The 23,937-nt window shown below is 27.9% G+C and overlaps 1 protein-coding gene and 1 long non-coding RNA gene across 2 annotated transcripts in view; both read left to right on the top strand.

The window, feature by feature from the left end:
- LOC111029299 overlaps window positions 1–9,942 on the top strand; it is a 53,249-nt gene extending 43,307 nt beyond the window's left edge. The window contains exons 3-4 of the mRNA XM_022308264.1: window positions 693–1,107; window positions 6,521–9,942. Coding sequence (XP_022163956.1) covers window positions 693–1,107; window positions 6,521–6,565 — 460 coding nt within the window. The 3' untranslated portion in view covers window positions 6,566–9,942. The remainder of the gene's footprint in view (window positions 1–692; window positions 1,108–6,520) is intronic.
- Window positions 9,943–22,163: 12,221 nt separating this feature from the next.
- Window positions 22,164–23,620, top strand: LOC111029301. The gene is made up of 3 exons (XR_002603996.1): window positions 22,164–22,318; window positions 22,645–22,662; window positions 23,575–23,620. It is a non-coding gene; the product is annotated as an uncharacterized LOC111029301 (long non-coding RNA).
- The last annotated feature ends 317 nt before the right edge of the window (window positions 23,621–23,937 follow it).

Below are 23,937 nucleotides of genomic sequence, written 5' to 3'. Positions count from 1 at the left end.
ATCTTTAAGACTAACATATTATTATCGTTCTACGTCCCACAACAATAATCAATATGGTTTGATTCCTTGGCCAACTTCATGCAATAGGTAATTAAGTTTTAACCGAAAATATTTTTTTACAATATTTTAACAGCAATGCTTAATTGGGAACAATTCATCTTATGCCGAATTTTCAAAAGCTTTCAATAGAACTAACCACGAAATCGTATTTGAGAAACTGAAATTATTTGTTTTCACTGGTTTTTTTGACATATTTTTCTATAAAACCTTTTCTCAAGTAACATATTGTACTCTGCAGCAATTATAATAAAATAAATGTAATATTCATCATAATTTACAGTTTGTTACACACAGATATTAAACTATACAAATAAATTGTATTTTATGAAGCTTATTATATTTTATTGTATTCATAATACCTATGTAATATCAAATACCTATTACACGCATATTATATATTCGTTCCTCTAAAGCCATAAATATACTTGTGCATGAATACAGAACTTACATTTATTTGTTATAGTTTATATTTCAGAATTGAGGATGCCATTGTTTTGGAATTCTGTATATGATCGTACATCATACACATATTTCGTGAACTTTTCGTGTATTAAATTCACAGTCCCCACTCGTAACAATTATTTTCACTATAATTCACATTTAACATGACGATAATATTATTGTCGTTTCAGGTTTCATATTTTCAGGCAACTCAGACCGTTCGAAAAAATCGCTAGGATGACGACTACAACGAGGGCTATCATGGACGATCAGTTGACGAGAAAAGCAAATTTATTTCGTCTCGGTTATCACCCCCTAACTAAAATACCCGTGATCGCCATGCGACTGACGGCCAAAGATAGATTCCAAGAGTTGAAAGAACTGATGCGGCACGAGAAGACAAACAACTACCAGGACGGCGACGATGATCCGTTTTCCGTCGTGCCCATCACGGCGGCGGCGGTCACTTCCAACGGCACTGCGGGTAAAAAACGACCCGGCTACGAGTCATTGATGTCGCGACCCAGACACTTTTCACAGGGGCACTATATGAACGTGAAACCAAACGGCGAACAGATCGACGTCACTGCGACAGTCACGCCGCAGGCAATTATGATTTTTTGTTTCGTAAAAATTTAATGCAAATGTACTGCACGGCCAGAGTACGGTAGTGGTGGCCAAAGTGCAAAAGGACCAGTGCCGCACTCGTAGACCTCATACTTTACTAGACGAGAACTGTGTGCGACGACCGGGGCCTGAGCGGGTTAGGCGAGCTGCCGAGAAAATCTCGGTGGGCCGGTCGTGTGAGAGTGGGTGAAAATAAATTCATGTTTGAAACGCGATTAGCCGACGGTTAGCTCTTGACGATTTTATAATTAATTTTTGACTAGAGAATATTTGAACGGGGGGGGGGGGGGGTGCTGAGAAGGAAAAATCACCGATACACGCCGACACTGCCTTGATAACAGACCTCATACGCATAGACAGCGCATGGGCGGCGGGTGGGGCCATCGTAATAAGTCGAAACTTTGAGAACCGAAAACCAGAGGAGTTACTAGGTAGTCGTAATGCTCAATACAAGTACATTCACGATTCGTTTGTTTCGTTTGAAAATTGTAAGAAATATTCACGAATCGTGTAATAATATACCATGGATAATATTATAAGTGTTTATTTATGCTGTTTTTGCTTCAAACTGGCGTGGTCTACCCTCATGGTATGTGTAAGTGTGGAACAACACGATCAGCACAGCTGACCATTTAGAGAATTAATGTTAAAATAGTTTTAATTCATATTAACTTTGTGACTCAACTCATCGAATTGGATGTGGACGATAATCTAATCTAACTCGTTAAAAACAATAAGCAACTGGTTTTTTTTTCATTCCAAAAACCCTGAGTGCTGACTGCCGACTGTATAATTACTACCTGTAGCCGCGGTCGTAAATTATTAATAATGAATAATAATAAGTATTTTCAATTTCACGACACTTGTCTAATCATATAATTGTTATCAATTATTTATGTTTATGATTAGTTGGATACATACATTTTAATAAAATATTAATATTTCTCGTAATACACGTTAAACACGGCGACTATAATAAATTAAAATATAATATTATTTATACTTAAATTCGTGTATGCATATACATTATTTTGTTTTACATTCTATGTTCTAACGACAACGTTTCCAAGAAAAATGAGTTATGAGTTATCGCCCCTGCTCGATGAAAGTTGAACTTTTTGATCAAATCATCTGTTGTCCAACATAATTTTTCTACTGTCGCCAATAATTTAAGTTAGCCTCCAAGACACCGAGCAACTGACTTATGTGATACCCAACATATTTTGTACAAACTGTTTTTGTATTTATATTTCAAACTGTAAAAAAAATAACTTCTAATTGCCACTCCAAACTTGGTTACGATTTTAGTTTGGCGAAAATAGTGAAAACTTCTAAAAATTTGGAACATTTTAGAAAATAACTCATACTCTAACTATTGGCTCGTTTTTGTACGAAAGTAACTTAACTTTAACTGATTAAAAAAAAAACGATTAACTTGCTGAGCTCGGACGATCAGCCGGTACCTGCGTTGACCAGAGGAACTACCACCGTTGCCCATCTATGAGTAGAAGGTTTATAGTGATATTTATTGTATTTATCTACACTGACGTGGTCTGTATCGATGAAAAAAAATATGACAATAATGATATCTATATAATATCTTCTTCTAATACACCCCCCCCCCCGGCCCCCCCTCTCATAGAGTAAACAAAAAGCTTCCACACACTCATTGCTCGTCTGGTAGTATAATGTCTACGGCTGCGCTGCACTTTTATAATACCTAATATTAGACCAGTGGTTCACAAACTTTTGATGCGGGAGTCAATATACTGTATAATAGGTACTTGTTTGCAGACCGTGGTCAACTCCTACAATCTCGTTACAGCGATAATTGAGATAAATTATAAAAAATATAGGTACATCCTGTGATCTATCTAATTAATTTTGTTATTAATATACTGTTTATGAGGCAGCTGGGGGGATAAATATTAGATTTTGAACGGAGCAATATATCATAATATATGAACCGCCTATATTTGAGTCACGAAATATCGCAAGTTGAGATATTGATTGGAATGTGTTGTCAAATGATAGACGGATCATGCGTGAACGTTTGCATGAAAAAAATATTTAATTTTATCATCGTAAATAATTATCAGTATGAAAGATAAATGACCGTGTATCGCTGGCTTCTTCTTGTTTTCTCCGAATTAACTTTTATTGACTTTCGTCGTATCTCAAATAGGTGGTTCGTGTACAATAATAAATTAACAGATTTCGGTGAAAACTACAACAACGAAAAATCACGCAAAATATAAATGGCATTAATTGGGCTCATTTACGCAACGCCAATTTTCGACTACATCGATTATGTGTGTCATTCAATGATTTTCAATATATTTAGGCTTGTTTAGAACTTTTGACGGACATTATTCAAGTGTATTTTATAGAGATACAAAAACAAATAGAAATAAAAATGGGCGATTCGGTTTAAGTTGGTAAATGTATTGGTAAGACAAAATACTGTTGGCACTTTATGACTTCAAAATAAGGTTATTAGTCCTATTTATTTAAATTAAATGAAAGTAATAAATAATAAATACGTATAAAAACCTTTGTTTATACATTTTTTAAATTTTTTGTTTTTCAGTGCTACTTGTGAGAAATCTTGTTTCGAATATTAAATCCTTAAAACTAAAACTATATTATAGTTAATATTGAACAATTAAACATTTTTAACTATCTCAAAACTATTGAGGATCCTTCTATTAAAATTATCAATATCTTAGATCATATTAAAATGATTTTGATGTTATTAAATGTTCAAATTGTACTTACAAAATGAAACATTTTTTTCTGAATAGATATCCAACTCAAAATGATTTGACTTTTGACTTTTTTCAAAATTCTAATTTCATACGATTATAAAAATGTATTGTTAATTTAGGTTGATTTTTTTTTAAACTACAATAATAACAACTTATGGGGAACCTTTTATTACATTTTCAAATTTTTTTCATCCATATAATTGAAAAGAAACTAAAAAAATCGATAATTTCCTATCAGAATAAATAGCTTAAAAAGTAAAGTTATCTTTTTTTTCAATGATGCAGAAAATTTAAAGTATCTATGGTTATTAATGATAATATAGTCACACCAAAAAAACAAAATCAATGTTGTCGAAAACTGGTCTTACATAAAAAGTTTTTTTTTAATTTTTTTTTTTTTTTTGTCGTTCTTCACGCTTTTAAAAATGCCTATGAATTATTTAATCTTAGCCACTCCAATATGCTACAACTATACTCACTTTTCTACAAGGAAAAATGCTGAAGTAGAAAATCAAAGTATTTTCACTGCTCTAAATGCGACGAAAGATAGAAGAAAAAAACACATACCATTGTTAAATCAATCTTACATTCATCAATCCGCTGGGAATCAAAAAAATAGAGAATCGCTGTAATCATCATACATTTCCACCAACCAAATAGCAGTCGGACCGTTTAAAACCCTACAAAGACATTTTATAGAATGTTCATTGATTATTGTTAGGTACATAATTTCTACTAGTGAACAAATGTTGAATGGCTTAAAACGAAATCGAATTCACAAGATATTTTTTCTGCCGATTGTACCGATTTAGAGGACAAAGTATATTTTAGACAAAGAGTTTAATAATTTCATTCTGAGAAAATAAACACAAAACTAACTTACCTAGGTATATTCATAATTTTGATTCTATATTATAAGACAAAGTTGTACTTTGCAATATGCACGCTGATCAATCTCACTTTTACAATACAAACAAACCACTAAATATTTCTAGTCTTCGTTTTTTAAATTACTTTTTGAGTTTAGTAGGTAGTCGAAAATGTGCCCACAGTAAGATTTTATCACAAAGCTACGAACATTTAGCTAACACGACCTAACATAATATAATACTTGAAGATCAAAAAACGGCAAATCTCGAAATCTCGAAATTTGAAATTGTTTTTATTAAGTAAATATGGTCTACTTTTTGGCTGCTCTTTTCGTATATTTTTAACGATGAAACATTTTTAATGTTGATTATATTCTCATTGTTTGGGTTAATAAATTATCTCAATTTCGATGAACGAAATGGAAAAAGTAATGTCGCATACATTTATAGTGTATAGACAGTCTTGTAATAACATTTTAAAAATATTCAAATACAGGTACAGTACTTTTTTGAAAAGTATTTAAAAACTCACCAAAAAAAATAATAATAATAATAGTTAGGGACGAACACAAATACTTAAAAAAAGTATTTATAAATACCTACTTTCAAATGCTTACTTTCAATTTTTTATTTTTTAAGCTTATTAATCGACCAGCATATTTTTACATTTTTCCTTCCAAAATACGCAACTCATTTGTTTGTAGAAGTATTAGCATTTTCAGTTGAGTATAATTCATAATAAAAAAATAAAAAAACAACATGAATTCTTAATTTAATTTTTTTATTAGATTACAATTAAAACTAAAATAGAAAATGTCTAAATTTCAACGAATAAGTATTTGAAAGTTAGTATTTGATTTTAAATACAAATACTTTGAGAATGTATTGAAAATACTCCGTTCAAGTACTGTTTAAAAAGTACTTAAAATACGTATTTGCAGAGTACTAAAAAAAGTATTTAAATACTTTTACTCGAGTACTTTACAATACTGTCTATACTCTATAGATTCAGAAATGATCTACTTGGGTTGAATGTTTAAATTTATTTTCAATGGAATTCAATTTGTCGATTACTCGTCAAAATTACATTACCCGACTGTTTAAAAAAAAAAACCCCAAAATATCATGTTGAATCGGGTTATAAACTTAACATTGAAGTTTAATACATTTTTTACAGTGGCCATTTATAGGTACCTACCATACCGGTAACTATGTGTTAGCTTTTTAGGTCATCCGTTATGAGTGGAACATTCAAGGATGGGGGGGGGGGGGGAGAACGAGAGAATTTCGTCTGAAGACATTAATTGATTAGCATGACTATAACGACAAAGGGTAATATTATAATAATTGTAATTTGCAGTGATATTGTTATGATAGGCATCGATCAACGGGCTGATATTATAATTATAATAATCTGCGGATAATTCGAGCAATTTCTAATTTATACAAGATCGTCGCAAACAGCTACCTATCTGTTGTTTTTGACTGCATGCCGCCAAAGGAAAACACGTTTTATTCGCACCACAGCGCCAAACAATACACCGAATTTAAAGGATGAATATTAAGTCGAATAAATCTCAGTTTAAACATTGTGGAAAGCCACAGTGCTTAGTTTGATTGATGACGTTCTCGAGTTTAATATTTCAGACTTCTTATTCAACCGCCCGTGTACAATAAATAATTGCATAATGAGCTTCATTAATTAATTAATTAATTGTTAATCGCATAATAACAGTTAGCTCTCCGTGTTTACAGTATAAATCTTCGCCGCTTATCAAACCATGGAATTCTAGATGGTAAATGTCATAATGACAATATTGCGTCGACAGTAAAGCCCAGCATACCTATAGGTGGTACACAATATTATGTTCATATAATCATATTCAAAGCAAATCCTACGTCCATTCACAGAAACTTACCATTTGTCTTCCTTCCGGCGATGAATTATCTGATCTGTTGCGCTTATATTCTTGTGTATGAATAAAACAAGATTAAGGTAAGTATTTTATAGACACTTATTGTTCGTCTTGTATCGACTATATATTTTAAGCTATAGTGACTAATTTTTATTAATTTTTTTTTTTTTTTTGTAAATTATTAATAATTTTGAGTGCCTGTTAAAGTTCCGTTTCTTAATACAACATACATACTCGTACGCATAGTTATGAACCTATACGCGTAATTAAATAATGGACAAAGAATAATTAATTAGTGTATTAAAAACGTAGCTTACACTGCGTAATAGAACAGCATCATAATATATATGAACGTTATAGAGTTAAGATAATGCTATATATACTTACACACAATTTACACACAACGTACTATGACCAATATTTAGTTTTAAGATATAAAAGCGTAAAACTTACTTAGTTTTTATTTTATCTGACGTTGATGATTGTTGTTAAAACTTATTACCTGTAAACAGCTCTAAAGTCTTTCGTGAACTATTCGGTTAGACGTCCAATTTTTAATTAAATTTCAAAACAGAGATGTGTTTGGTGTTCCGTTTTAAACGGCCACATTAGACATTTACGAATAGAATGTAAGAGCGAAAAAGTGATTGTAGGTTCTTTGAGATGATTTCGCATTGTTTCCTTTGTCGATTCTAATTGTCAAAAAATAAATAATTAAAATTAATTGTTCGACACTTGTACAATAGTTTATTTTATTATAAATAGATTTTAAAATGTTTACAAGTATATATTTTGTAAAATGAAGTCTGAATAAATACCAAGCAACATTATACTACTATATATTTAATATTTACTCAATAAAAAATACAAAGATTCATAAATTCTACAATAAAATAACATTAAAATCCATATTTTAAGATTGTTCAGGCCAAATGAATCGTCCACCTTTTTCCATAAAATTTCAAAAGTTCAAAAGTGTAAGAAATGCTTTCATTAAAATAATATTAAACCCAATAAATAATACACCCCGTGCTCTTAATTTGTGTTTTTAATACTCCCCTAGACTAACGGGTACCTAAATTGTTTTTAAAAAAAGTAATAGCAAATTATTATTAATTACAGTAATTACAAATTCAAGTTGCAAACGAGTATAATAATATGATAATATGATTAAATTTCACCAAGAACTTGGAATATCATAATATTTGTATCGGATAACTCAGTTGTTTATTTTATTATTTATTTTTTTAGTTGCATTTCAGTCCCCTATCTAATCCGGTTAGTCCGGTGTTGTCCAACAGTTAAAATACGAAAAATATTCAATGGGCACCCCCAAATAATATCACGAAAAAAAAATGGATGATATCAAATCGTAACCACTCATCACAAATCTCGTGAGCTCGAGTAAAAAATCTCTGGTACACTTTACACGACATATTGGCGCAAAACGCTAGTGCATAATAACACTATACGTATAACTGCGTCGAACTTTTATTTCCGAAGTGCACCTCCCCTACAACAATACCATGGGCCCACTCACGAGTCGCAATAAAACGACCAACGGACGGAGAAGTAGTAATTTTGAAAAACATAACATCAAAGTATCGTAAAAATAGCACTGAAGCTCTCGCGTTTTCTCGCAAGACTTTTAGCAATACCGTCTGCGATAACTGCGAACGATCGCATGACACCAACGCTTGTAAAATTTCAACTTCACTGCCCTTTATTATAATCTGCAGGGTTCGGTAGGTAGCAATAGCGCCGAATGCCGATAAAAGTCCAAAAATAAAAGTTAAAATGCCTACCTACCTACCGGTTTAAACATATAGTCCTCGACAGTTCAATTATCGTACCAAGTACAGGCAAAACGTTGAAATGAGGTCGATTGTTACATTTTTAATTAATTGTCAACAAACAATACGTATACAAATAAAACATAATCATACTTAAAAGTCGTGACTGCAGCCTATCGAGCAAAACGATTGCCTCGTGATATGGACAATAAACTGGTCAAGTTATCTGATGTTTTTAATTGGTTTTTATTATTATCAAACGTTTACGTTTTATCCTGTCAAACTACACAAGTGCCTAAACATGACAAAAAGTGTTGAACTTGTAATGAAACGTGAGATTACCTCCAAAATATACAGAATAAAATACCTCCTCTATACCTGAAAACCGAGCTTTGCACTCGATTTATTTAGTTCAAATTTCGGGTATTGAATATGTTCAGGTGTTGATAATCAAACAATGGAGGGAGTATACAATTCAAACAAGCTATTAGGTTAATACATGTGTCCTGTAAAAAATGTACTATAAAATTATTTGCTTATTCAACCATAGGAAATTTCTAAATTCTTAGAATATTTTTGCAACTCATATAACATTATCGTCATATAACTAGAACTGCGACAGTGTTTACTGATAAATGTCCATTCTCAAATATTTGTCGCCGGATAATGAACCGTTTATTTGACCATTATTCAACGCCTGTTAATAATGAGATATCACTGTTAAAAAACAGAATATAGAATCAACCGGGAAAAGTGTGTCATTTTTCCAATTGAGAACTAATCGGGTTTCGGTTGATTCGAGCGTTTTGGAAAAAGCTTCGTATGGGTGTTGGGAGTTTTTTAACAGGTGTCGAGGGGCAGGTAAATTCAGGTGAAAATCACTGCTTGAAAGTAGGCATACTTGAAAGGCGCAGGTGTCAACTTATTATACTCAGTTTTTGTCTACGTCCTAAAGCCAACGCATCAAATATGGATATTATGGAATTTCCACGAACCCTATTAATTATATCGTACACTTTACTCGGCACTTGGAATCAAAAGTCAACGCGTTTTGTTGAACATGCTTTTTCAGACTTCATTTTACGCAATCACGATAATGACGACAGTATAATATATCATCGTTTCACCAACGTCAGAATTTTTTTCAAATAAATATTTCACATTGTTGGGTTTCTGTCACTATTATAAACGCAACATTTGACACTCGTCTCAAAAAAAAATGTATAGGTACAGTTCCGAGAACACGACACTCTGCTTGTTCTCTTATTACAATATGAATAAAGATAAAAGTCGAGGGTAACGGAACCAACGACAAGGCATTTCGATAAATCTTCTGTAAAAAAAAAAACTATGTCTGTGTTATTAAACAATGTCTTACTAACGTTATAATGTTATAATAGTCATTACCATTATTACCATTATTCTAAATATTTAATCAACTTTATGGAATTTAATATAAATCAAAATAAATACAACGCTATTTCTTGTTAGTTTAATATATTATTGCTCAAACGAGATTTTAGTAATGAAAAAATTATAACTTTTTTAGAATAACCTAATATAATATCTACGTATTAAATAAACCACGACGCTTTCGAGGTATTTAGAATAGTTAGTAGAAACGTAACGATTACATAATGAATATTATAGGATAAATGTTTGTGTTATTATTATTTTGCATTATTTTTTATTTTGTAATAATCATTATTACCGTTTTAAAGGCTATTCACCTTGTCGAGAGACAAGGGCCTTAACAACAAAGACAGAAAAGTGAGACTGAATTCCTGTAACGCGGGAATTCGGATATTAGTTTAAGTTAGGCTGATGTGTGAAAATATATGTAAGGTATCATTAAGAATATTAAGTTTAGATTAAAATTATAATGTTATAATATAGGTACGAGAGTACAGTACTATTAAGCAGTTTCTTTTTTTCTATCGTCATCGATGCACTCAAAAAATAATACAAACCGAAAAATAATAATAACAGTTCAATGTACAATAAAAAACCGGAAATATTTTATCACTAATACATATTATTGTTAGTTGAAAGTATTACGAAAAAAAACATAAACCCTAGCTCTAACTCTAACTCTTGTCAAAATGTCATAAAAGTTTCTGGTTGATGATTTATAAAAATATAAAAGTACCCAGGTATCTACTTGAATGCATGTTACAATGAAAAACGTTTTAAACAAGTTATGACCTATGAGTATAAACTAAAGATCTTATACGTACCTATTTTAAGAACAAAGCATATTTCACAATATCTATTCTAATTATTATTATTACAAAAACATTTTCCAATAGTCGTCACGAATAAAAACGTATATTATACATTTTATCTTTAGTAGATTTAGGGTTATATTATTTTTACTTAGTTTTCCCAAACCGTAGTGATAACTTGAATAAAATATTTTAAATTGTCTTCTTCTGTTTTCGAATATACTTACAATTAATTAAATTAATATTATATGAGGGAATCAGTATAAGAATACTTTATATACCTACCCGCGGAGATGTATTTAGCATAAAAAACATATGATTTAATTACATTTATTTACATTCGTTAGAAATGTGGTTGGAAAGTTACCATTTTTACCTATCATCTCAAGCACAACGCTGAATGGTATTATAAGTTATTTGATTTTGAAATTTTAAGAATAATACTAATTATAGGAACTCTACTTACAACGTTTATTGACGTATTAGAAATATATATAGAAAAAATTCGTATTATTATTATTATTATTATAAATATTAGTACCTAAATTAATATTTAAAAATATTTGTTGGAAGAGTGGAAACATCTCGATTTAAATAATCTTGAATGATTCAATTACAACTATTTTATGCTATTTTTAAAATGGAATTTGATATTTGGTCGTACTTTATTTCTTTAATTGGGTGTTATTGTTTAATTATAGAATTCTAAAAAAAAAGCTAATATAAATACGTAAAAAAATTGTCTGCAATATCTAAAATTGCTTGAATTTAATAGGATAGGTAATATTAAATAATAAAATAGGATAGAAAATTAAATATTACATTTATTTTATTCTTCGGAATTAAAAACGTTACTATTTGAACCTATAATAAATATTATTACGAGTATATACCATGTTTTTTATTGGTTTTTTTAAGTATCGACATTTTTAAACATATTATATTAAATACTTATATTCGATAAAATAGAATAATAAATAGGTAATATAAATCTCTTATAAAGAAAATTATACCTATTGTATAAATATATTATATTAACAGGCATTCAAAATTATAATAATTCAATTCTATGAATAATTGATAATTTATAATTGTACAGTTTAAAACAATAATTTATAGTACTTTGATGACAATAAAAAATCATGAATTTATTTTAAGTAATTATTATAATATAACAGTACCTTACTATAATTTATAGAATAATGTAATATTATTTTATAATATTATGAAATTGTATGACAATAACGAAAAAGTGAGATTCGCATGTAACCGTAGTTTGATAACGATATTTAACAATATTATAAAATTTTATTTTTTTGTTTATGTTTGAAAATATTTCGATTACGTTTTTGTTCAACTGTTTATTATGTGTTAAAATGTATGGGTAATAATGTTAAAATGTTGATATGTTGTACACTATTATTGGTAATATCATTTTTGTTATATTGATACCTATCAATTATTTTGTATGGTGAAAATTGTTTTGTACAACGTAATAAGAGAAAAAGATTGTATTTTATTTTATTGTTAATTTTATTATTATTTTTAGCATTAAGCATTATTATGTACCTACACAGAAATGGACAATAAATGTATCAAACTTAAAATATATGTGTAGAAGCAGTGGTGTAGCCAGGGTGGTTGGGTGTTTAAACACCTCCCTTCCTCCCCCCATCACCGTTTCATCCCAGTAAATGTACTGTTTTTATTTGAAAATTGTAAAAAAACTTGGATTGATTTAACCTTAGCCCCCTCCCCTCCCTCTTTCATAATCCAGACTACGCCACTGTGTAGAAGTACCTATTAGAAAATTTAGTATTCCTAGTATTGGAAAACGAGACAATAACATAAAAAACTTCCTAAACTTCAAACGGTTATATTTTGCATTTTTAAACATAACAGTATAAATGCCAAATAAATGTAATACAAAAAGTTGGTTATTGGTGTTTTGAAACATAAATTATAACTTCGAGTTAGTCGGTCCGTTTTAAAATTATTCGAATAAATTGATACATAATTTGAAACAATTAGGATGTTTCTTAATTTTTAACAAATCTAAAAACTATTATCGTGTTAACCTTTACTATTAAACATTGATGAGTTTTTTAAATCTCAATTTTAGAAAGTGTATATTTGAAATATATAAAGTGCGTTCAGCACAACAATAAAATACCTGTTTATCAATCGTCTTATAATTTAAAACCTTTATACACTTAAAAACTATATCAGTAATATCTCACTAAAATAGTAATACGTATACTACAACTCAAAAATAATTTTATAATATGATTGTTATTGGGCAGATTATTTTGATGTGTGTGTACCTATATACTCATATTTGAAATGCAAAATGAGTTCATTAAAACTACTAGTTTTACTTATACTGCTTTAATTTTATTTTTAAAAAGTCTAAGCTACTTGATAACAAAAAATAATAATTATTACTATTAATATTAAATTATGTTATTAAAGTTTTGTAATAAATATGCATCAACATCCAACATTTTTTTTATTTATCAGGTAGGCACCTTAATGTAGAAAGTTATAAACTGAAAAAAAACGGATGATAATGATTTAATAGAAAATCCTCAGGAATTTTGTTTTTTGGTTTTCAAAAATTAATCTGTTTAAATTCTTAAATAATTTATTAAATATATTTAGTTTTAAATATTTTTCAATTTGGCTGGAAGATTTTATGGAACTATATACGTTTAAATGGTGTACTTAAATTATATTCATAAACAAATTCAATTAATCAATTTAAATTTAGTAATAACAAATTTGTATTAACCATCTTCAACTAAAAACATTTTTTTTAAATAATTTGACATTCTATAACTGAAAAAAAAATAATAATGTTAGGATAAAAACAACTTTTTTCTTCAATACGTTTTCTAAAACTTTCTAATTTGTGATACATTTTACAAAAATACAAAATTAATAAAATTAAGTGTATTCATTAAATTTAAAATAAAATTATCATATTACCAACCTAGGTACTTCAAACTTGTATTTTTATTTCACATATCATTTTTACCTTCAGGTACGTAAGCTTATCATCATCCTATAATTAACTTTGTCAATTAAAATAATGATAATGACAAATCATTGTAATCAAAATTGAAATATAGAAAAAATATGAACTTCCATCTTTTTATTTTCATTTTATTTTTGACCATGGATGTAAAGAAGAAGCCAATAGTTACATCACATTTTTACTCTTGAAAACGTGTCTTATGATTATAGACATCTGCTAAGAATCCTATACTTCTAAAAACTGAATGTGTGTGTCTTTAACTACCTATTGATAAAATCACGAACTTCAAATTTATTGAAAGTACATAGTTAAGTTTTTTAAAAACGTAATCACTTATAGCAGTTTTATCATATCATTCGACATATCCAATTAAGTATGAAAACAATATCAAGCTCTGGAACTTCTATTTCAATTACTACCTATCAAAATTATTATAAAACTGATTTTATATTTTTTGCCTATCCAGAAATGCGTTTGTTAACGAATATATCAAATATTTAGTACCTATGGGTACCTACAGTTTCAGTGTGAAACCGCATTTCGTTAATTGTGGGGGGGGGGGCGCTAAATGCATTTCAGAGTTTTGAATCCTCTTAGTCGTTTTAGTACTATTATAAGTGAAACTGTGCTTGAATGTATTACTAAAATTCCCATTTTATGAATTATTATTCTACTTACTTTTACTTCGTTCGTGATAAAATATTGTTAGATGTTGCACAACACTTCAGTTGAACAATGCATTTTTTTTTTTAATGATTAACTTTACTTTTTAAAATTGAATCGTTTTAGTTGTTTTATAAACTATAAACTAATAATATTTCACAATAGATAAAATAAACCCTTTTTTAAGAAACCAAATAAAGCAAATAATTATTGCGCACAGAAACTATAGTTTAAAAAAACATTATTCATGAAGTGAATGACATCTACGTAAATAGTATAATATATTATTCTTGATTGTACATGACATTTTTTCAGTTGAAAAACGCACTTTTGAATTTTTTCATAACCCTTATTATTAATGTTGGCTTATTTAAAAATTAAAAATATAATGCATTAGTGGGTTAATAATAATTATGACTGGCAATTATCAAATAACAATAATAAAATGTTCATTTTCGGCCTAAAAATAATAAATATACTATCAATAACTATATATTAATTATAATATACAATAAACATACATTTTTATTTACGAAAGATATTGGATTGTCAGTTTAATTTAAATTATTTAAATACCTATGCGTAAAACAAGCCAATAGTCAAGACATCGAGAGGCTTTCTTCTTTAATAAAATAAAAATAATAAAAAAAACAATAAACATACAATTATTATTATAATTGATACGATTTATAAAAATACTTCATTTCAGCTATTATAGTATTACGTGTGTAGAAAAAATCATTAACATGTAATGAATAAACTAATTTATAGCTTACATAATATTATACTACTATTATTAATGTAATTATAATTTAATCTATGATTTATAATACCGATAACCATTTAAATAAGACACAAACTAAGTAAGTTCAAACATTATATGACAATTAATTTTTTCTGTGATTGTAAAAAACGTTGTATCATGTAGTGTTGTTGTATTTCAATAATACACTGACAAGTATTATTGATATAAGGTTACCTATGTCTATACGTAAATAGGAAATCAGTTACGTTCTTAAATGTCGGAAAAAAATAGTATTATTATATTATATTATATCCTATTATATATTATGTGGACGTGGAGAATGACTTTTATTGTAAATTTGTTGTAAGACTTTGCAATTCGCATTTTTTTTTTCCATTTAATATTCATGTTATTATTATTTCATTGTATTCATCTAGACGCTTGTGAAATATTATGGAACATAATCTATGTGCTACTAATAGGGCTTTATCTGTGCGCCCAATATATTTAACCTATATATACCTATATATTAGCTCTTATATTATATCAGTAGCTAATAATTTTCTGAAAACTAATAAATGACGTTATAATGCAATATTTTTTGTTGGAATTAATTCGTGAAAACCAAACTAGTTGAGCCGTTGAGAAAAAAAAAAACATTTCGTTCTCATGGTGTAAGGTGTGTATTGTGTCAATAATAATTTTGCAGTTGGTTAGCGTTTAGTTACGGCAAAATGTGCGGGAGCGCATTGTACTCACGTCCAGTCCAAGTTAAGTGACTCAATATAACCTTGGTAGCGGTATATATTATGATAAATAAAACGTTCTCGTTTAATATATTTACTAGAGAATAACGAAAAGTTAATAACACGCCAAAGTATAATTCATAGTTCTCTAATCATACTTATATTAATACAATAAACAAATTTAAAAAACACCGTAACTTATTAATTGCACGTCATTATTATTTGGTGTCTCCCGACTCAATATCTTCGCAAAAAAAAAAACAAGGTATAAAAAACGGTATTGGGGCAAAATATCCTGTAATAGAATATCCAAGGTCAAAATATCCGATGGATAAAATAACCAAATAAAGAAATCAATACGTTTTGTCATGTATAATCAAAATATGTCCTGCAAAAAAAATGTCCATATTCAAAATAAACATTTTTAATAATTAGATTGAACCAACTATATCTATTTAAATAATATATAATGTATAACTGACACATGTCAGTACGATTTAATGTAACTCGACTAACTAAAAATATAATTATTAATTCATGTAACTTTATTCGCAACATGTTATTATTATTTTATTGCTGTGTTATTAAATGTTTTTAAAATGTAATTTAAAAATGAACAATATGTATCTAATTAAAAAATATCGTAATTTTTACTAACGTCCTTTTTTCAAACGGGCTTTTAACATTTTTTTTACTTTGATATCTTCTATACGGCTATACATTGATTTTTATTTTATCCGTTGAATATTTTTACCTTGCATATTTTGTCATAGATTCATCTAAAATACTGGTCTTTGGAAAAAAGGTATTTGAGTGATTTAAAATCTCCCAGCGTCATTTATTCCATACCTACCTATATAGTTTCCCAATACTTTTCTAATTTTCTAAATACATAAGGATTTTTGTAATATGGTATTGACTTTTTAGATACAACCCGAGAATATTATCGACCAATTCTATTGAATAACCTGTATGAATAACCTATATTAAAAATATTATGGCTCTTAACACAACAATTCTCGCATCGTTTATCACTCACTCAGTTAATAACAATGGTGCCTATTCATCCGCTTCGAATTTTATCCATTTTGTCGTTCATTTGTTTCAAAGCTGTAGCGGTTTTTCAGCACAAATTTTGATCATTGGTAACATATTATAAAATAATGGCATCACTAAATGAAAACTATATAGCTGGTGTCACTTACTACAAAAGTTTTATCATAGTTTAAAATCGGATTTCCATTTTTTGACCACCATTAATCGTGGTCACTAAAAACTTCAAAAGAAAGCTTTTTTTATTGAGTGTGCACATTATCACAAAAGATTTCAATTCAACTGTAGCAATGGACACAATACATTATACAATTTTCCTTTAACTTTTTTTTTTTTTGAAACAACTTGAAGCCGCACTTATAATATCATGTCCTTTCAGCTACTTGTTGATTCGACGACTTCGATTACTTAATAATGATCAGTTTGTCTCGATATAATATTATACTGTATGCACCTAAAAAATACAAGCCCCAACCCAGAGCGAGACTCCCTGTGTATATTAGATAATTTATATGACCGTTCAGTGCTTTGAGTAATTAACGTAAATCTGTAGGTGTATATTTAGTTTGACAAACTCTCTAAATAGAACAGTTTTTGTATTTTCGTTTATGTCCAACAGATAAAATGAGGAAGGCAAATGCCTAAGTAAAAATCTAAGCTCCATTGTGGAAGAAGACATTTTAAAGTTAAACCGAATAAATTAATAACTCTGTAAATAATATACTATACTATACTACAATAATGAAAAATAAATAAGCCCTTTCCAATAAGATCTAAACCTAAAAGGAGGTTTTTCTCAAAAAATAAATGTGGAAAAAAATGTAATACAAATAAACGTTTTATTAATTTATTATAACAAACATATTATACTATATATAGATTGCTTTTTTAAAACCACAATTTTTCTACGGTTTAAGTTTTTAACAAAATAATTAATATAAACGTAAAAAATCAAATATTACATTCAATTTTAGAAACTGTAATGTAGTTATTTATAACTTTAAAATATGTATAGTTGACTTTTTTCAAAATTATGAGTTCCTTTTGATAAAAAAAAATCACCCTGTGTAATATTTCATTATAGCCCAGTTTTTTATAGTTTCCAATGTCTCTTTAGACGAATTAAATTTTAAATATGTTTATATTGAGTAGTAATCTATTGTAGTTGCGTTGAAAATGCATAAAAATACGAAAAATTAAATATTCTATATCGTAACACAATGAACCACGTTTGTCGATTCAATAACATTAGCATATATTATAATTAACCTAAGTCACATATACAAACAAATGTAACTGTATTTTTTTCATACCTAGTGTTAAATCATACCATTCGTTTATGCAAAAGCACGCCGATATCTCTAATCGTTGGTTTTAATGTTGTCCTAAAATTATTTCAAACTAAATTTTCTTAATAAAATTATTTTTTAAAAACAGATAATACGCGATGCGTTATAATAAACGATGTAAATTATTAGTAATGTAACAGTAGGTTGGTAAGTTCAAATAACACAATACGAATACACACTTGTTTTTTTATGAACTTTTTTTTTTCTTTTTTATTTGAAATAAACAATCTATACAATTTGCACAATAAGCTTATATGATATAAGTACATGATACGTGACAGGCGTGATTTAAGCAGCCACCCATTAGTGACTCTTGACTAATTGATTAATTATTTTAAATAAATTTTACTATAATTACATAATTTATATATATTTTTTTTTTTTTCGAGACGTTAGACATTATAGTTTTGTAATAGGTAGCGGCACCACTTAATTTTCAGTCTGCGGTTAGGATTTCCAGGTAATGTAAGGATAGAGAGATCGTTTATGAGAGGGTTGAAATGGAGTCGTTTGTGGAAACAAGTGTAAAAACTGCGTGCTTCCTCAACTATTGTTCTCATATGGAGATCGTTATGCATAGTATAGTTAGAAGGTAGTTGTTACCTGTTGCTTATCAGCGGTTTGTTTCTCGTATTTATAAATTTAACGTAATTTGTGCGTATAATGATCTGCTTAATTTGCAACGAAGAAATCTACAAGGGAGACGAGTTAAAATGTAACAAATGCAATGAATTCTTACACTTTGGCTGCGCAGGACTTAGAGAAACTATATTTCGTAAAATGAAAAGTGAGTCAAAAGAACTATGGAACTGTTCTAAATGCAAAAATAATAAAGATACCAAATCTAAGACTAGCTCTTTCTCGGATTCTACTATTGAGAGTTTAGTAGAATCCGTTGAATTTATGAGTGAACAATTTGAAAGTTTCAAAAATCAAATGAAGGACATTTTATCAACTCTGGGAGAACTGCAAACTGAAAATAAGATTATCAGAGAGCAAAATGTGACACCCATTAAATAATGCATTAATTAAATATTATAAATCTTACAGGAATAAACTTAATACACTTATAAGAGAGGCCAAAATCCATTTCTACAAAAACAAATTTAACTCGGTATCGTCTAATCCAAAAGCTACATGGAAACTAGTTAATGAAGTAGTAGGTAACATGGCTAATAATAAAGACACTATAAAATGTTTAGAAATTGATAATAAAATAATTGATGTTAATAATGAAACAATTAAAGCATGCAATGCATTTAATGAATATTTTACTACAATTGGCTCACAATTGTCTAAGAAATTTATTAAATCACATCAGATAGAAGTACTTTGTCCTAATGATAATAACTTTGATACCATTTTCACTAAATCGGTTGATAAAGATGAAATAATTATGTTAATTAATAATTTAAAAGATGAAACGGCAACAGGCTTTGACCAATTATCGGTAAAACTAATAAAAAGTATATCAAGATTTATATTAAATCCAATAATTTTTATTTATAACAAAAGCCTAAAAGAAGGAATATTTCCATCACAGTTCAAAACAACAATTGTTAAACCAATCTTTAAAAATGGGAATAAAAAACTAGTAAATAATTACAGACCAATATCGATGATCAATAACTTAGCAAAGATTCTAGAAAAAATAGTAAAGACAAGATTAATGGCCTTTTTAGAAAATAATAAACTTCTTTCGAAAAATCTGTATGGATTTAGACCGGGATTAGGAACTACAGATGCGCTATATATGGTCTCAAAAAATATTTATGATGCTCTAGATAATAATAAAAAAACAATCGCTGTTTTTTTAGACTTTGCGAAAGCTTTCGATACCGTTGATCATAATGAATTACTAAAGATAATGCCTGGTTTTGGTATTGTTAATGAAAGCTTAAAATGGTTTTCAAGCTATTTGAGTTATAGAAGACAGATGGTTACGATTAACGGAATAATAGGTAACGATTATACAATAAATTGTGGTGTACCACAAGGAAGTGTACTTGGTCCAGTTCTATTTATAATTTATATAAACAGTATATGTAATATGCAACTTGACGGTTCAATAGTTACCTATGCGGATGATACGTGCTTATTATTTTCAGATAAAACATGGGAAATAGTACAAACGAAAGCAATTAATGAATTAAACTGTTTCATACAAAAACTCAACTATAAGAAAATAACTATAAACTATAATAAAACTTTCTTTATGGCTTTTTCAATTTATAATTTATCAAATTTTACAATACAACATCTCAAAGTTTGTAACTATGATAACAGAGACACTCCAACCTACTCCACAATAAATAGAGTGACTAAAATAAAATATTTGGGTTTGATGTTTGACTGCAATATGAGATGGAATATACATGTATTAAATATAATAACTCGACTAAGGACGATTACGTTTAAATTATATAGCTTAAATTAATTAATTTCTAATGACACAATGAGAATTGTATACATGTCACTATACCAGTCCATATGTCAGTATGGAATAATTGTATGGGGTGGTACTACAGATAGTATACTTAATCCACTATATACACAACAAAATAATGCAGTTCGTACATGTCTTAACAAAAAAAATAAATCCGGATCCACTAAGAACAATTATGTAGAACTTAATGTTTTACCGTTAACTCTCTTGTACAAAAAATTTGCTATATGTCATACTCTAAAAAAATATTCTCCGCCGAATGATATAAGAAATAAGCGTGAAACCATAGCTTATGATATTAAGATTCATTATCCAAAAAAAAATATAGGCCAAAAATTCATCGACTATCTGGGACCAAAACTATTCAACACCTTAAACTTTAATGTAAAAAAATACTTAAGAACAAATACTAAATTTAATGTAAATAGATATATAAGTGAAACTTTGTTACATGAGCTTTAAAATACTTGTAAACTTTGTATATTATTTTAGGTACTCTATGTATATAGTATATATGATCTGTGTATTAAGTTTTTTAAAAATGCTGTACTTATATTTAATATTTTTCTTTTCTTATTTTTTTTCTCTTTATTTGTACTTTTTTAAATCTGTTTTCATTAGTATATATAGATAAATATTATTAATTATCATTACAACAATAAATTCATAATTTCATAACTCTCTACTTCCAACACAAGCTTTGCTTACAGGAAGTAGATAAACCATTGTAATTGTATGATTGTGATTATAAAATGTAATAAATGGTTTTTTATAAAAAAAAAAAAAATATAGGGTGGAGCGTTCTATGAACTTTAAAACTGCAAAGTTAAGTTATTGTATCGACATATTATGTAACATAATGTGTTCAAATGCTCATAATATCAGGTGCGTCATTTTAAGTGTTGCAAAGTATGCTTGTGTGATAATGTATTATAATTATGCATTGTATCATAATTTATACCAATTTGTATAAGGAACAATTTAAGTGAAAACCCGCGAATTGTACCTAATTGAACATTTCAAACGCCTATAAATAGCTCAACTTGAGTCAAAATATTTTGAATATTGTGTGGTGAATTTAAAATGATAATATAAACATTCAGTAAAAATTTCAAGTATCTACGGTACTTTCTAGTAATACGAAAAAAACCAAAATTGATTTTGTCAAAACCGATTTTGAGTCAAAATGTCCGCATTCTTTAGTTATAATTTTATGTTTTGCAACTTGCTTTTGAAAATTACTGGGAATCTTAAATGTTGACCTAGATTCACTTTCTGCGAGCAAATCAACTGTAATTAAAAATTATAGCATTATTTCGACTACTTACTTATTGAGTACACGGGACACAGACACAAAAAATCAACAACAACTAAACAAACAGAAGAGCTTATATAACTCAGTGTGTCTAGTATTTTCCTTTTGTTATTAAAATTCGTTGTTGAAAAACAGTAAGCAGATTTATTCAGAAAAGTCTGTAACTAATTTCATACGAAAATGGCATCAATGTTATTCAAGTTAAACGTTGTACTTATGGTGCTATGCGTCTGTACGACCTTTATCCATTCATCGTCACAAAATCGTAAGTATTATTTTTGTACTTAATGTAGATCACTGCTCATGTACGATTTACCATAGTTAAATATGATAATTGTGACATAGAAATGTATTATATATGATCATAATTTATAATTATTATTAACGACCCTGACTAAAATTTGTACAATACAAAACTCAATATGATTTTGATCATAAACTGGTTAAAATTTAAAATGTCTATAATGTATAATATGTGTAATTGTATTAAGTATCTATGTGGCATTGTGACTATAATATAATACCTATCCAATCAATGTTCTAAACAATTTAAAAATAACTATAAATATTTGATTTTTTTTCTGTATAAAGCTCCTTCGCCAAAACCTGGTAAATATTTTAAGTTATAATAATTTAAAACATACAATAATGTTATTTATTCTGTCCAAAACAATAACTTCATAAAAGTATGTTTTACATCATACTATATTTTATAAAATAACTATATAATACCAAACTAAATATGGAGTGATCATAAAAATGATGGATAAAAACGTCTGCGGTGTATAATATTGAATTTATTTGTAGATATATATATTATTAATTGTCCTAAAAAAATGAAGTAGACTAAAAATACAAAAAGATTAAATAAAGAAACAGTAAGTGGAAATAAGTACGTGTTCGAAATATATTCCATTATAAGCATGTGCAACAATGCAACCAATAGCAACCTCAAACAAAAATATTACATTTTATTTCACATTATTTATTACAATATATTGTTGCATTTTTCTGTATTCAGATATAATGAAAAAGCCAACATTTTATGAATAAAACGAAATATAATAAATTATAAATTTAATTTATATTTTTTCACCGTATACGATTTATGGGAATTATAACGTAAAATGATTAAAAATAAAAGTTTTAAAATTATGAATGAATGTTTCTTACATTTTAAAAAAATTTCTTATAATTTTTTTTCTTTTTTATCTACGTACTCGTATTTTTAGTGCATATAAAATATTAATGCATGTTTCTGAACTTTTTAAGTTATGATACAATTCAATTATTATTAACATTTATAAAACACAAATAAATTTAGTAAGTGTTTAAATAAATATTAAAAATATTTTTTGTCAAAATCTAGAAAAAAGTTAATATATTATAATAGGTATCATGTCATAACGAAATCATATATATAACTCGGTTAGGTCAAGCAAGTATAGGTACTATAGAAATATTTTCTGATACAAAAGTTTAATATAGCTTTCAATATTTGATTATAAATTATAATTCTAGATAATGACAGTGACGAAACTGAAGTTAAGACTCCTGAAGCAGGTAAATAATTTAAGATATAATTACAACACAAGTACGAATAATATATGTTATGTCTTCATCAATAATCTCTTAATATTCAGTTCTGATCAGTGAATACAATTCAATTATTATTAACATTTATAAAACACAAATAAATTTATTAATACATGTTTAAATAAGTATTAAAAATATTTTTTTCAAAAACTAGAAAAATGTAAATATATTATTATAATAGGTACCATGTCGTAACGAAATCATATAAATAACTCGGTTAGGTCAGGCAAGTATAGGTACTATAGAAATATTTTATGTTACAAAAGTTTTATACAGCTTGAAATATTT

This window comes from Myzus persicae, unplaced genomic scaffold (genome assembly GCF_001856785.1).
Source record: "Myzus persicae strain clone G006 unplaced genomic scaffold, MPER_G0061.0, whole genome shotgun sequence".
Taxonomy (NCBI): Eukaryota; Metazoa; Arthropoda; class Insecta; order Hemiptera; family Aphididae; genus Myzus; species Myzus persicae.
This window is presented reverse-complemented; position numbering and strand designations above follow the sequence as displayed.